This window comes from Colletotrichum scovillei (assembly GCF_011075155.1).
Source record: "Colletotrichum scovillei strain TJNH1 chromosome Unknown Contig00006, whole genome shotgun sequence".
Taxonomy (NCBI): domain Eukaryota; kingdom Fungi; phylum Ascomycota; class Sordariomycetes; order Glomerellales; family Glomerellaceae; genus Colletotrichum; species Colletotrichum scovillei.
Window position 1 is genome coordinate 5636627 of NW_023336264.1, and position 14551 is coordinate 5651177.

Genomic DNA, 14551 nt, shown 5'->3' on the forward strand with positions numbered 1-14551 from the left:
AAACTCGATCTTTGAGATACAATACAAAGACTCAAATCATTCGGTCGCTTTCTTACTTCTGGCGATTATGTCCTGACCAGTAGCTATGGATCGAATTTACGAGACTTGCGCTGAACCAGTCTTAACTCATCCGCCCGAACTACCAAGTAGGCTGGAAGAGCCCCGTCAACATAGCCATACCTGGCAAGTCTTTGCCTTTATTCAAGCCCTTTGAGAGACATTTTTATCGCAACAATTGAATTCAAAGAAATCTTTCACAGACAAGAGCACGCAGCACTTTAAATACATAATCCACGGCCAAACTCGCGGGGCCGAGGTGCCGAGGGGACTATCCGGAGCTATGCCTAATTAGGTAATCAGCCGAATCGAAACAAGCGTAATAGCAATGAACCTTTTGTCTCTTCAACTCCATCGAATAATCAAGAGATGGCCAATTGACGAGCAAATGTTGCAACTCGAAGCCTGGGTAGAGATCAACAAAAGGATCATTGACTGTAATGTAGTCGACCTCTTGCCTATTGAGTCGATTAGAGGCCTTGCTGGTGAGCATAATTGGCTCTGGCACATCTCCGGGCAAACTGAGCTATCTGTATCGATGGAACCATATTCCATCACCTCATTGATTCCAAACCTGAAGACCCTGATCTACTTGATGTAGCATATTCTGCCGAGAATCAATCAGAAAGCCAAGGGCTCAAATCCGCCAACAACCTACACCTCTCACCCCGTCCATCCTCCCACTTATCCCCATCAACAACCTTCAACACAGCCTCCAGCGGCGGACTCCCAGCATCCCCAGGCGCATAGCTAGTGATATTCAAACTAACCATCCCATCAAAAGAAGACACCTTACCAACCGGTACACCGCCAGTCATATTCGCATTCAACATACTCGCAACGCCCCTCCCACCCTCCTTCCACTGCGCCCACGCCGTCGCGTTTCCTCCACTCTCACCAAGAATCAAATCCTCCCCGCGGGTGATAAACTGCCCCCAAGCGTTCTGCAGCGCTCTCCTCAAAAGCGTCGTGACCGCCGTCCCAGGCGTATCCACCGGCGCAAGCAACACATCAACAGCCGACCCAGAACCAATGTCGACGCCGTGGTACGCCGGCGGAACACTATACTGATACCGCCACGCTCTCGCCCCATCCTTGGCAGCGTACGCGTTTGCAAGCCAGTGCGAGGGACACACGAACGTCGCTTCGGCGTAGAAGTTGTTGGCGACCTGCTGCCAGCCCGTAGCGTAATCCGATACCGTGGTCGCGTAGGGTGATTCGAGACCGTTGGTGCTGAAGCCCGGGTCCGTGTTATTCGCATCCCTCGAGTTGGCCGTCAAGAATGCCTCGTGCTTCTGCGAGTAGGTCACGAGAACTTCCGTTACGTTACCCTCTGAGAGCGCGGGGTAATTACTTTGCAGGAACGAGACAAAGTGTGCCTGCATGGTGATATTCTGCCACGTGAAGTACGGTCCTTCGTCCGCGACGTTGCTGGTGAGGACCCGCCGCCCGTTGACACCGGCTTTTCCCTGAGATAACTCCTGCGTGAGGGTGTCTCTGACGAGTTTGCCGTCGATGACGGGTCGCCATTCCCATTGGCCGTAGCGGCCTTGCGTACTGACCCAGTCGCTTGCGTTTTGGAGCGTGAGGGAGTCTGCTTTCTGAAGGCAGGAGAGTAAGGACGAAGATGTGGTGTTTGTGGAGCAGCCTATGCGCTCTGCTAGGCTTTGATATGCCCTCGTCGGCCTATCGCCATCGTGTTTTCTGTCATGATATGTCAGTTCCTCCTCTCCATATAGATCTGGAGCACCAAAAGCAGGGGTCTAGACTTACGGCAGAGTAGTCAGGTACGGACTACTCGCAATGACACCATCAAACAACCCAACAGCCTCGTCACTCGCAGCCAACAGCAACGCCCCTCCCGCGCCAGCAGACTGTCCCGCGACCGTCACCTTCCTCGGATCCCCTCCAAACTTGTCCACATGCCTCTTCACCCACCTCAGCGCGTGAACCATATCCCACAACCCAGCATTCGCGACTCCGCCGCCTTTCACAAGCTCCTCCGACGAAAGGAACCCAAACGCGCCGAGCCGGTACTGTAACACGACCGCCACATAGCTATTGTTGTTCGTCACAATTTGCGAAGAAAAGTCAAACGAGGACGCTGAGTCGAGGTTGTACCCGCCGCCGTGGATCCATACCACCACGGGGAGAGGTTTCGGCAGGGCTGTGGCGCCGGCTGGGGCAAAGACGTTGAGGAAGAGACAGTCCTCGTCGCCGGCGAAGGCGAAGTTTTGGAGGGCGGCTTCTTCGGCTGCTGTCTTGGGGTATTGAAGGGAGCGGCGGGCCCAGGGGCATCGTGGCGGGTTTGCTGTGGCCTGGGTGAGGGTGTCGTTGGTTGTGTTTGTGCCGCTGGATGTTGGATCTTGGGGGAGTTTCCAACGGAGGTCGCCTGTTGGCGGGGCTGCGTAGCGGATACTTGGGGGAGGTTAGCTCGTGAAGGAAGTTGTTGTTTGACTTGGTGCTTTGAGAGAGCTTACCCTCTGAATATGTTGAGGTTCAAGGTCGAGTTGAATGTTCCTTGGTATTTGGCATATTTCAGGTCGACTATCGGACCGTCCGCGGCCGAAGCTGCGGTTGCCAATAGAGGCACGGCAATATGAAAGAGTGAATGGATCCGCATCGTCGTGGTTACTCCGATGAGTCTGGACTAGGTAGCGACTGAATAGCCCAATGGCATGTGCCTCAAGTGAGATATCACCACCCCAAACGAGGATAAGACGATACGAAAGCGAGACAAATCCAAAAAAAGATCACAGCTACAGAAGAAACTACCTAGCGAAACAGGTAATTGAAGTTTTACCCCGACTACGGCGTACGGACACCGGCGCCTTCGGGTGAATCTATGATGATGGACGTGGGGAACACGCAATAGAGTTTGAGTAGCTCATCAAACGCACTACAACCCCGGCCAGGATGTGAATAACTCAATTCCGCCCGACTCATGCGTTTGCCGGTCCCTTTTTTCCGCCTTACTTTTTGTATCCGTAGGGCGGGGAAAAGAACAGTCCGGCAATTGGTTCTTACACCATTCTAGTAATGTACCTTGAAGCATGGACTGCGCCGAATATGGATCTTGGAGGGCGGGGTGCTTCGTTTTTATACTAAGTGCTTGCCACGCATACCGGTATTATGTGTATAAAGTCGATAAATATGAGAGATCGCCGTCTCAATGTTGCTTGAAGCAGTTGACATCTTTACAGCTCGACCAGTATTCGTAGGTACTCGGAACAGCCACATTAACTATCAATCCTCTCCATCTTGTTAGAGAACAGCTAGGGATTGAGGTATCTCTGGTTAAACGTTATGCGCAAAGACGTCACATGAATCTGAGGCAGCCAGATGCTTTTGATGATATGAATCATCGTCATATACAAGTTGCTGCACACCGGAGACGTATTGATATGCAAGTAAATGAATGATGCTAGATTATCCGTATAAAAGACCTAATGACCCATGACAATCCCTTCCAACCCCAACAGCATACCCTGTGTCTATGATACCGCAACTCCATGCTCAGTGCCAAGTGTGTCCGTGTATCCGTATTCTCGACCCCAAGTATCCTTACTTATCCATGCATGTCATTGCAAAGGATGCTAGTTGTTGAGCGTCTGATAACACTCATGCAGCTCAATCATCGTAACCCGGAGGTAGTCTAAGAACTGTCACCAGGCGACGAGGGAATAGGCTGAGGCCGTCCCTGGCTCGCGCTCTTGCGGGTATCAAACATTCTCGACACCCGGTTCTGGTGCAACGTATGCGCCGTCTCGTGGATCTTGTTCAAATCATAGTGACGGATCATGAAGCTCGCGAAGAAGGCAATCACCGCCAGCGAGACGTACACACCGTGGACGCCCTTGAAGCCGTACGCATACGACTCCAGGACAGCATCCTTGAACGTGCCGTCTGCCAGGCCCTTGATGACGAGAAGATACTCCTCGGCTCGCTGAGCGATATCCTGCGCGATACCCTTGCGCTCGAGCTTCATGGCCATGACGTTCTGGAACGTGGTGGAACCAACGTTGACGCCGATGGCGCAGCCCAGCATGCGCAGGAAGAGGTACATGGCCGCGGCGTGACCCGAGTTCTCGGGCTCGACGATGGCGCCCGTGACAAAAGTCTGGGCGTTGAGGACGAAGCCGTGACCGATGCCGCCGACGGCGAGGGTGACGATGTGCACGGGCAAGGAGGTGTCCACGTCCCAGTAGATGAGGAGGCCGGAGGCGATCGACATCAGGGCCCAGCCGATCCAGATGGACCAGCGGTACGCGTTGAAGCGGGAGACGAGGATGCCGGAGATGATGGAGCCTGGGAGGAGGAGAAGGGTGACGGGCAGCATGGCTACACCGGCCATGGTGGGGCTGTACTGCGAGACGGACAGGAAGTAGAAGGGGATGTAGTATAGTTGACCGTAGAGCTGCTAGAGGTTAGCCAATAATCATCGGAGGCGTGTTTGTGTGATGCACGTACAATGAAACCCTGAAGAAGGCCGAGGACGTAAACCGTGATGGCACTACGATCGGTGAAGAGAATCTTCTTCAAGAACGGGTATCTCGCGTAGCTGTGCTCGTAGAACAAGGTAACTGTCAAACCGGCAGCGCCGATGAAGACGGGCACCAAAGTCTGCGCGCTGCGCCAGGGGAAGTCGTTGCCGCCCCATGAAATGCCAACGAGGAATGTAACCATGGAGCCAATGAACAAGAAGCCTCCAAGCCAGTCGACACGCTTGAGCTTCTCGCTGAAGGTCGCCGTAGGAGGCTTCAAGGTCAAGAGGATAGGGATGGCGAGCAGGGAGTAGCCACAGATGGGGAAGTTCAGGTAGAAGATCCATCTCCAGGTAGTGTGCTCCGCAACAGCACCGCCGATGATGGGGCCGGTGAGGGAGCCGATAGCCCACGCCATCTGACTGAAGATGGTGTCAGTTATGATTACGCACGCAAGGTTGATCATTACTCACATGATGCCGTAGTACTTGGGGCGATGGCGGAGTGGCACAATATCGGTAAAGACGACCAAGCTGAGCACATACATGCCGCCGGCACCAATGCCCTGAATAACACGACCTCCGAGAAGCAGCCCGATGCCGTTCGACACGCAGCAAAGGATAGTTCCAACAGTGAAGAAAACCAAGCTGCCGATCAGAATGATGGGTCGGCCAAAGATGTCACTCAGAGAGGCCAAGAAAGGCATTGCGACTGCGCAAGATATCAAGTAGGATGTGCCAACCCAGAAAGCCTGCGTAGATGTTCCCCCAATATCTTGGATGATGGACTGCGCAAGAGAAGCATGTGAGCACCAAGCGACTAAAACATCGTCACTACCGAGGCCGACTTACACTCAAAGACGTGACAATCACGTTCGCATCCAAGGCGATCACGAACGACATGATGGATAACGTCGTGATGATGACCATCTGATGCTTGGAAGGCTTCCATTCTGGGATGCTGTCCGACTCGTCGACGAGCATAGGATCGGAGATTCCTCGCTGGTCATGTTCCTTTGGCTCCTTGATGGCGGTATACGAAGCAGCGGCCGGATCGTACGCTGTCGAAGAGTAAGACGACGTCGAGAGGACGCTCTCATGTTGTTGTCGGTAAGCCATCTTGGGCAATCGTGCTCAAGACCAATGCCGCACGAAACTTGCAAAGACTACCGAGAGAGTTGACAAGCTGAAGACAGAGGGAGCAGAGAAACGAGAACTGCAGGTGCTCGCTCTTCTTTAGTATCTTGGGCAGCACATGCCCTGTCGGTGCTTGCTTCGCATCCCAAGGTGGCAACCAAGCTCGAGGCCCGGCTTGCCGTGCGCTGGCATATGCATCCCACATTGGCGAGGTACATAACGGCTTACGCCCCACCGCAGACTGCAGAATCTTGAGCCTCAAAGAGTATCACAGTTCGGGCCATAAAGGGCAGTCGGGTCCTCGGGGGCGAGTTGTTGACCACCGTCGCCGGGCTGCGAGCCTGCTTGCTTGCAGCTCGGCGAATGCTTTGCTGTCGTCCGCACTCATCTCTCGCTTGTTTCATTGGCTGCTGCCGCGTGGATCAGTGCGGAACAACGTCCTTTGATACCACATGGACAGTCCAGGGCTGAACTGATATGAGGGGCGGTAGCTTTGGGTGTTTGGGGACGTACCGCCGATTCAGGCATAGGTAATCACAGAGTTTGGAATCCTGGTCCCAAGGCCTCGGACTCAGGCCACTGAGCGTCTGGTAGGATCCTAGAGATTGGGTTGCTCAGCGGCCGTGATAAGATTAAGCTGATATCCTCACGAATAACCGTTGAAAAGTTGTCCTCACATCAGCTGTGGCCAGCTTTATGTGTGAGCTTTCTTGTTTGTCTGTTCAAGTGCTGACAGCGACGCCAGCACACCTTTGTTGGCATGCATGGTGCTTCTTCCGTGCCATGACGGCCATCCTGATGCTTGCTATTCTTTTCAGGCCAACGTGTGTAAGCACGACACTGGAATCGAGCACCGGGATGCGACCTCGAAAAGTTCGAAGGGGCTAGTCCGGGTAGAGATGTCGTACCCGTACCCGACAGACGGGACCCGTGCGTGCCTCATTGGTGCATGGTGGTTTTAAGCTATCAAGTGGCGGTGCTTCATCAAGAACTGTCTTATCGGAAAGTCGGCGTAGACTGTTGTTCTGCTGTCTCTGATATCAGACGATCGGGCCGGGATCTCGAACAGACAGTCTTGGAACATCCCAGCCAGATGGGATTACCGGCAAAAGTGAGAACTGATGGCATGTGCCTTCTCATCGAACTTGGCTTGGGCCATGGACGGTGGGTGACTGAGGAGACCGGGCGGTCGCTTCTGTGCGCTTATTCGATGATAATTTGGCTGCCTAGGCGATATTTTTCGGGGGTGAATGCGGGTAAGTCGTACAAAGAAAAGTTAATGAGGGTGTTTGGGTCTGTTGGTTGGTAAGTATTGTTAGCGGGCGCCTGTCGAGCGGAAGAGGCGGTCAGATTGCAAGTTGACGTGCTACCCAATTCTTCCATTCAAGCTAAGGCTCGCTTCGTCCACTTCTGGCTATTCGCAAAAGTGTTTGCTGACTGTGGATGCCCGACCATGTCGTCTCACGTCACTGACAATCAGAAACGAAACACAGCCACTGATACTGCTTGAGCGAGAGGATCCTGCAGAAAGTCCTCCTTTCCCCAGTCACCAATTGCTTGAGCGCGCGCGGCAACATGCACCATTAGCCTTCGATAGCCACACGTACGATGTTGATCTGATGTTCGGGCGCCCGGTCACTAGTCGAGGTTTAGCGCTGTCAGAGGTGGGCTCTATACTCGATTGACACTGCACGACTGCTGACCTCTGGGTGAGAGAGCTGTGGTCTACTTCATGCCGCGGCATAGATTGTTCTGATGACTGGAAATATCTCACAGAACCAATGCACCGATTGATTCGAACACGTTGGTGAAATGGACTGGGGGCCTAATTAACATCGTTAATGGGTGGGAAGCCGTTGAACAGAAGCTCATGGTCACGGACAAAGATGATTCCAATGCCGGTGCGCAAAGCTTGGCGGAAGACATCATCAGATGAGAACCAACGCCATGCCAGTGCGTGCAGACAGGTTTCATTGCGGATTGAGGTGAGTGTCAATGGGGCCGGCAGGTGCGAGGCGCAGTCTGGTCTTCACTGCAGTCGCTAAATGGCGATGGAAATGCAGGCATGTTCATTCAGGGTAAGTAGGAAAGCAGCCGAATGCTACGCGGCAGAGTTCTCAACTCTAGCCGAACCATTCTTCTCTCCTTCCGAGGCTAAGTTGGTCCAGCGGCGGAATTGTCGTGCCGGTAGCCTCAACTCAAACATGCGATCAATTTCAGCCGGCGTTCGTCCCTTCATCTCGGGTACCAGGAAGAAGGCAATGACAAGCCCGAGGGCACAAAGACCAGCAAACACGAAACCGGTCTTGGCTTTAAGGTTGCCTTTGTCGGGGTTGAAGATGTATGGCAACACAAATCCAAAGATGGAGTTGTTTGCTCCCGCGGTAAACCAACCGATAGCTTGGGCTTTGGACCGTAAATGCAGCGCTGAGGTTTCGGCACCGACAACGTGTGAAGCAGGCCAAACTCCCAGACCCGCCACAATGACCACCGCTATCAGTGTCATGGATGTGTACCTGTTGCAGTCAGTTAGGGCGGTGTTCGTGACCACGGGGCTACCGTTAACGTACCATGGTATCACTGGACCCGACCAGCAACCTGCGATTCCCATGGCGGTCCAGACTATGGACAAGACGGATAGCGTGCTTAAGATGAGCCGCCTACGTCCTACCCTCGAGAGAACCCATACGCTCATGATGTTGGCAATCAAACCGCAAACGAGACCGAGTATAAGAACGATGACGCTTAGGTTGGCTTTCATGCCAACGACTTGCACAAAGTAACTCGACTTTGACAGCAGCGTCAGACCGAAGATGTTTGGCAATGAGTTGGAGAACATGATGATCAAGGTGCGCCTAAGGTTGACACCGCGGAATGAGTCGACATAGGTCGCATTGGTCAGTCGCCTTTCATGCTCGATGTTGCGGCGAATGTTGTCGAGAGTGTCCTCAGGGTCGGCACCAGCGGGATCCAGCTTGAGTTGAGCCCTGTGAGCCTGAGAATTCTTGTTCCTCCGAATGAGATATGTCGGGCTTTCGGGAATCAAGAATGCCATCAACAATGGAAGAGCAGAAAATGGCCATTGTGATGCAAAGCAAATGGTGTACCCGTTCGCCAGGTTGAGGCATGCGAAGATGACAGCGGCACCAGTCAACTGACCAAGCAGCGTGAAGATTGGGAAAAAGGCCAGGAGCGGTCCTCTGAGATTCGGCGGTAAGATCTCCGACATGTACGTCTGGGAAGTCGTCATGACCATGCCGATGGCCCCTCCTTGGAAGCCTTTGCCAGCGAGGAAGATGATTCGCCGGGTATGGATGTCAGGAGAGAGGTTGGAAACGAAGCAAATAGCAACCCCAATGGCTGACAGAAAGGATCCCAATGCAAGTGACGCTCGACGACCATATCTGTCTTGGAACACACCTCCAATCAAAGACCCAATCATGGAGCAGCCTGGGCTGACGAAGTTCCAGAGACCGAGCCAGAGTGAAGGCAGAATCCACTTTCCATTGAGCTGTTGACCAAAGTCATGCCTGAAAAGGTTCTGTTAGCCAGACATTTCAATACCAAGGATAGGGAGCCTCAAAGGGTGAGGAGACATACTGAAAGCTGGGCATTGCTGAAACTGTGCCAACAATGACATAGTCGTAGCCATACATCAGGATGGCGGAAGTCATGCCGATACAGTAGAGAACGACGCGACGCCACTTCTTGATTGACTGCCACAGAGTGAGGTGGCCATGCTGGTTGGTTTCTGGTTCTGAATTATTCGTACTGGCTATGCTGGTCACGGCGTTCAAGCGGCCGACGTTCACGGACTTGACACTCATGTTGTACAAATCGTCAGTGGCATATCTCGTTGGCGGACCCGAGCGATTGGGTGAGGCTTCGACGGTTTCTCGGGGCTTTGTGAAGTGCTTGTGATAGCTTGTCTTTGGTCCAAGGACTGCCGACAATGAAATGGGTGTTGGAGTAGACGGGGGGCGCATCTGGAAGGTGAGGGAGCGACAGCATTTTCATTCAAGAAAGGAGCCCGCATGTTGCGCCCACGACGCTGGCCGAATACAAGCTAGGCTGACATTCTAAGCCGCTTCCAGATCTTGGCGACTCTGCTAGGTGTGATCCGCATGTGTCCAAGACATTTCCAGGTTGCATTGCACCACCGCCAAGAGCATGTATTTGCAACTCAGAGTCTGTGGCGGGGAAAGTTCCTTTGGGGGATGATGAGGACTATCCAATGATTTGAGGTGGATGAAATTGGCATGCTGGCACCCGCGTCGTTGAGAGAGGTGAAGTTTCTTCTTTCGCCTGCGACACGCAGAATGCCGATGTGAAAATAGAAACGATACGGGGCGAACCGGCCAGCTGACGACGAGGGGAACAGTCCTGTAGCCACCATCCAGCAGGTCGTTTGCAGGTTGCGTTTGCCTCGGCTGACGGTTGACGAGGTCGAGAGCGAGTGTTGAATCTTGCTGGCTTGTAGGGGCTAGCCGTCCATTGTTTGCTCGAATGCGAAGCTTTGCGCCAAATGATCCGGCTCATTTAGAGTTGGACATTGGCATTTAGGCCTTTTGTTCTCCTCGCGAATCTTGCGACGGCGCGTCTAAATTCAAATCCAATCATGGCGCGTTCCCGTGTAGCGCAATCTGGACGCTTCGCCGTATTATAGGCGCCCATGATCCATTGGCGGTATGCGTCAGGCACTTATCAATCGATCAGGTCTTTAGACGAGGAAAATTTGCACAGTAAAGTTGTCGAGACGTTCTCGATGATCCTCGGCCGCGGGCCTAGCGCAAGACATCTTCAAACGCACTCGAAATCAGTATGCTGACGCGATCAGCCTTCTAAGCGACAAGAAACGGTTTTGATCTTCAGGGTGTGTTTGAAAATAGTAGAACGTTCGGCCGATAGCATGGAAGATCCATGTCTTCTCCTACAGATCGATTGAGTATTTGCAAGAGGAGGTCCTGTTCAGGAAAGATTCGAGTGTTCTTCCATCCCTGCAGCACACCCTCTTGAACGAGATACGTCCGTTAGGATGGAGGCGAGTCCACTTGAGCGGGCCATCATGCACGTGGGCGACGTGCCAGTCCTCAGGGATGTACGAAGTATGATGCGGGGGGGCCGTCACTGCGTAAGGACGGGGAATGCCTTCCGGGCCCGTCGCCGGCTATGATCAATGATGGTGAGGTATCAATTCCGACCCCAAAGCGCTCACGATGCCGTGCGTGCGTGGAGAGGTCGTGCTCCAGAAGTGGAATGTGTTGGCAATGGAGGGCTGAGAAAGGCACGAGGGCGATTCGACGAGATGCGAGTGGCTGCTTCGGAGGCTTAGGGGGCTGCGGCCTAGGTATGCTGCACTCAGGTTGCACTCACTGGCACAAATTTGCTCAAGGGCAGCAGCAGCGTGAGGTGGCCGTGAATGCGCCAAGTCGCAAGTGCTGGTCGAGCGAAGAAGAAAAAAGCAAATATCATTTGATGGATAGATTGGAGGAGGACAGAGAGGAGCTGGACGGGAGCCTTGAAGCAAAGTGGAGCTACGTACTTCCAATCAGTACCGGAGGCCGGAGGGACCTTTCCCCTTCTCTTTGTCGCTCTTCTCGGAAAGATCCAAGTCGACCGGGACTTTCCTTACTTACCTTGCCTTAGATGCCTTGCCTAAGGTACCTCGGAAACTGGAGAAAAGGAAGGTGCAGCGGTGGCCCCGAGAAGATTATGGAAATCGAAGACACGACGAAGAAGTCACGACGCGATGTTCCTGCCTTACCTACGTTCGGTAACTAAGGCAAGCACATATGGTAGGTTCCTTCCCTTGGAGCTCATCCCGGCGGCCATGATCGCATGGTCTGTGCGTATCGATCAGGCACGGGCCAGGAACCATCGCATTTTCATTGACTGTTGAGGCGGGTGGTGGATCTCGGTGGGTCCATTTCGTTGACATCACCACTGAGGGCGCGGTGATGGCGTCGGCAACGTGCTTTTCTGCATCGTCATTGCTCAACCCCTGGATCAGCGACAGCGGCCATGCAGCGTTGAACTCACCTTCCAGCCTGCCCTGTCCACTCATCTTGACTACTTCGCTTCGTGTATAACTCATATCGAACTGCCTTACCTCTCATCAATCCACCCATATCAGTGCATGCGATCTGTCTTCATTGCAATGGCGAGAGCAACCCGTTCGAGTGCTCGTTTGGCCTCGACTGCCACGAAGCCAGCAGACACCCCGAGTGCTGCCAATGGCGCAACAAAAAAGGGCCGGTCTGTGAAGCAGATTTCGTCGGACAAGGAGAATACGCCTCAGCCAGAGAAGAGGAAACGGACAACAAGCAAAGCTGCAAGCTCAACACCGGCCAAGAAGGTCAAGACGGAGGATGCTGACCACACGGCGTCCCCGGATTTCGCCAACGTACCAGCCCTAACACCACTCAAGAAGGAACACGTCAAATCTGAAAGCCCAGACACTAAAGCAAAAGTCCAAAAGTCTCCCGCAGACTTAAAGTCCAAAAAGCTCAAGGCCTACTCTCAATACGCTGACAAGTCACCCTTTCCCGACTTCCCGCACCCGACACCGGACGAGTGCAAATTGGCCCACCGCATTCTGGCCAAACTGCACGGAAAACGGGAGCGCCCTGCCGAAGTCAAGGCATCTTCAACCCGCGCCGGCTGCGGAGACTCGCCCTCCGTCCTCGATGCGCTGGTCAGGACCATCCTGAGCCAGAACACGAGCGACACAAATTCCACCCGCGCCAAGAGGAGCATGGACGACGTCTACGGCGGCAGCGACGAGTGGGAGAAGATTGTCGAGGGCGGGATTCCCAAGCTGCAGGAAGCCATCAAGTGCGGTGGGCTGAGCCAAGTCAAGAGTAAGGTCATTGTCGGCATCTTGAACCAGGTCAAGGAGAAGTACGGCTCGTATTCTCTCGATCATCTCTTCAATGTCAGCAATGAAGACGCGATGCAGGAGCTCATTAGCTTTCAGGGCGTCGGCCCCAAGACTGCCAGTTGTGTTCTCCTCTTTTGTCTGCAGAGAGAGTCGTTCGCAGTAGATACCCATGTGTGGAGAATCACCGGTCTCATGGGGTGGCGGCCGAAGAGCGCCTCGCGGGACGAAACCCATGCACATCTCGATGTCAGAATCCCAGATGAAGACAAGTATGGGCTCCACATCCTGCTTGTCAAGCACGGCAAGGTATGCAGCGAGTGCAAAGCTGGTGGTAAGAGTGTTGGAAAATGCGAGTTGAGAAAGGCTTTCCGCCATGAAAAGATCAAAAGTGAAGAAGGGAAGCCTTCCGATCTCAAAGTAGAGGCAGAGCCTTGAAGGCAGTTGTTATAGGCTGGCTATCTTAATCGGACATGTCTGAAATTCATTATGTACCTACTTAGATAAACCCAGCCCTGTTTTCGAGTACAAGGAGTAACATCAAGGCATTTAGCTAATCAATATACCAAAGACATTACTACTATACGCTACGAGACTAATCCGACATAAACCTTAAGGTAATAGAAATAGGGCGGTGAACTTTTACACCTGCTCTCTAGGTAAAATAGTTGAAAAAGTCGAGGTTCCTCATCTAGGTTGATTAATAATTGCGGACGCTTGAAAATGTACGTTGAGAAAACAAACAGAGCGGTAGCTTCATAACGATACAATTAAGATTATAATGATACGATAGTTTTTTTTATCAGATTTAGGTATTCTGCTGTTTTGCTTTTGGTTTGTTGTGTTTTTCCTCTTCTCGAAGAAAGACAGACAAATAATTCTATCTGAAATAGCGGCTCTCAGAGCACCGACGGAATGAGATTGTACCTAGGTTTGAACCAAAAAAAGGTCTGTCGTTTGTACTCGCTCCTTCCGACCACTCAGTATGGCTATCGATGCGTTCCATAATTCCTGATACTGACTTTGGGCCTCTTGTCAAATTGGTAGTGATGTCTTGGAATACGCTACCAGTCGTACTTCATCTGCGTTCAATAATTGCTGAGTGACGAAGCAATTCCCCGGTCTCTGTGCTCTCCATGTAATATTTGAATGCGTTCACCTCCAACCCCATCTTCTCTACCGCTTCAGAAATACGGAAATCCCCAAATTCAGACGGGTCCGTGGCGACGAGTAGGAATTGCGCTTTTTCTTCCTTCTTTGCCAAGTCCGTTTGTTCTTTGTATAGAGCCACCAGCTTTCCCAGAATGAAAGAGTCGAAGATTTCGGCTGGTAGTTCGGCAGGGTTGTCGATATAGCAGATGACGGTTATCTGTCTTGGTAATTGTCGTACCAGACTCTTGAAAACGAACCAATAATGGTCAAGCCAGGAAACTTCCGAGAATTTGAAAGTGCACAACGCGTCGTTGTCAAAAAAGTCGAACCCACATAGCCTCAAGATCTGGCCAATGAGAGATTGAACCATCGTCAACTCGACCTCTGCGGGTTTTGGGAACTCGTGGCCACAGAAGATGACAAGACTGAGAAACTGATCTCTTAGTTGTCCGCGAACAATACCCTCCTTCTCTAGCTGCTTTCGACTGTCTTCGACATATATCTTGCAGACCATCGATAATGCGGTTTCCGTCCATCCAGTCTCGGGAACGGGATCTTTTTCCGGACAGCAGTATTTCCTGATGATCAACACTGGGTTTGAAGTTTTGGATGACGAACTGGAGCCGGTGTAGATGAACCCGAACCTCTTATCTGCAGAGATCGTTCTAGCTTGATCCTCCGCGGAACCAATTACGTGGCGTCCCACATCCACCAAACAACGCGTATCGAAGTACCTAGCCCAAATGTCAAGCTGCAACCCCCGCCATTGTTTGTATCTTCGTTCCTCATCTGGGTCTACATAATCAGGAATGTCAAACAACCGGGCCATTCTGTTGTGTTTGACC

General features: G+C 52.5%; 4 protein-coding genes across 4 annotated transcripts; 1 reads left to right on the plus strand and 3 right to left on the minus strand.

Moving 5' to 3' along the window:
- Window positions 1-674: 674 nt before the first annotated feature.
- Window positions 675-2680, minus strand: HER10_EVM0010539 (carboxylesterase; the record flags this gene model as incomplete). Its single annotated transcript, XM_035479995.1, has 4 exons — window positions 675-1014; window positions 1066-1761; window positions 1831-2475; window positions 2538-2680. The coding sequence occupies 4 exons, from the start codon at window positions 2678-2680 to the stop codon at window positions 675-677; spliced, it is 1824 nt and encodes a 607-aa protein (XP_035333259.1).
- A 1032-nt stretch (window positions 2681-3712) lies between these two features.
- Window positions 3713-6799, minus strand: HER10_EVM0005370 (major facilitator superfamily transporter; the record flags this gene model as incomplete). Its single annotated transcript, XM_035474991.1, has 4 exons — window positions 5393-6799; window positions 5015-5328; window positions 4528-4963; window positions 3713-4474 (listed from the first exon to the last, which is right to left on the minus strand). The coding sequence occupies exons 1-4, from the start codon at window positions 5657-5659 to the stop codon at window positions 3713-3715; spliced, it is 1779 nt and encodes a 592-aa protein (XP_035332618.1). The 5' UTR covers window positions 5660-6799.
- Window positions 6800-7639: 840 nt separating this feature from the next.
- On the minus strand, window positions 7640-10392 carry HER10_EVM0007838 (uncharacterized protein). The gene is made up of 3 exons (XM_035477381.1): window positions 9278-10392; window positions 8248-9207; window positions 7640-8193 (listed from the first exon to the last, which is right to left on the minus strand). Exons 1-3 carry the CDS (start codon window positions 9661-9663, stop codon window positions 7779-7781), a joined length of 1761 nt encoding a protein of 586 aa, XP_035332934.1. The 5' UTR covers window positions 9664-10392; the 3' UTR covers window positions 7640-7778.
- Window positions 10393-11834: 1442 nt separating this feature from the next.
- On the plus strand, window positions 11835-14063 carry HER10_EVM0010640 (base excision DNA repair protein; the record flags this gene model as incomplete). Its single annotated transcript, XM_035480093.1, has 3 exons — window positions 11835-12440; window positions 12501-12863; window positions 14004-14063. 3 exons carry the CDS (start codon window positions 11835-11837, stop codon window positions 14061-14063), a joined length of 1029 nt encoding a protein of 342 aa, XP_035333272.1.
- Window positions 14064-14551: the final 488 nt, after the last annotated feature.

What these genes read in the sequence shown, in the direction of transcription:
- HER10_EVM0007838 (XM_035477381.1), bottom strand. Translation starts at nt 9,663, where the DNA reads ATGCGCCCCCCGTCTACTCCAACACCCATTTCATTGTCGGCAGTCCTT. An exon ending in TCAGCAATGCCCAGCTTTCA is followed by an intron (nt 9,208 to 9,277) that starts GTATGTCTCCTC and finishes GAACCTTTTCAG; the next exon opens with GCATGACTTTGGTCAACAGC. An exon ending in TCGGGTCCAGTGATACCATG is followed by an intron (nt 8,194 to 8,247) that starts GTACGTTAACGG and finishes TGACTGCAACAG; the next exon opens with GTACACATCCATGACACTGA.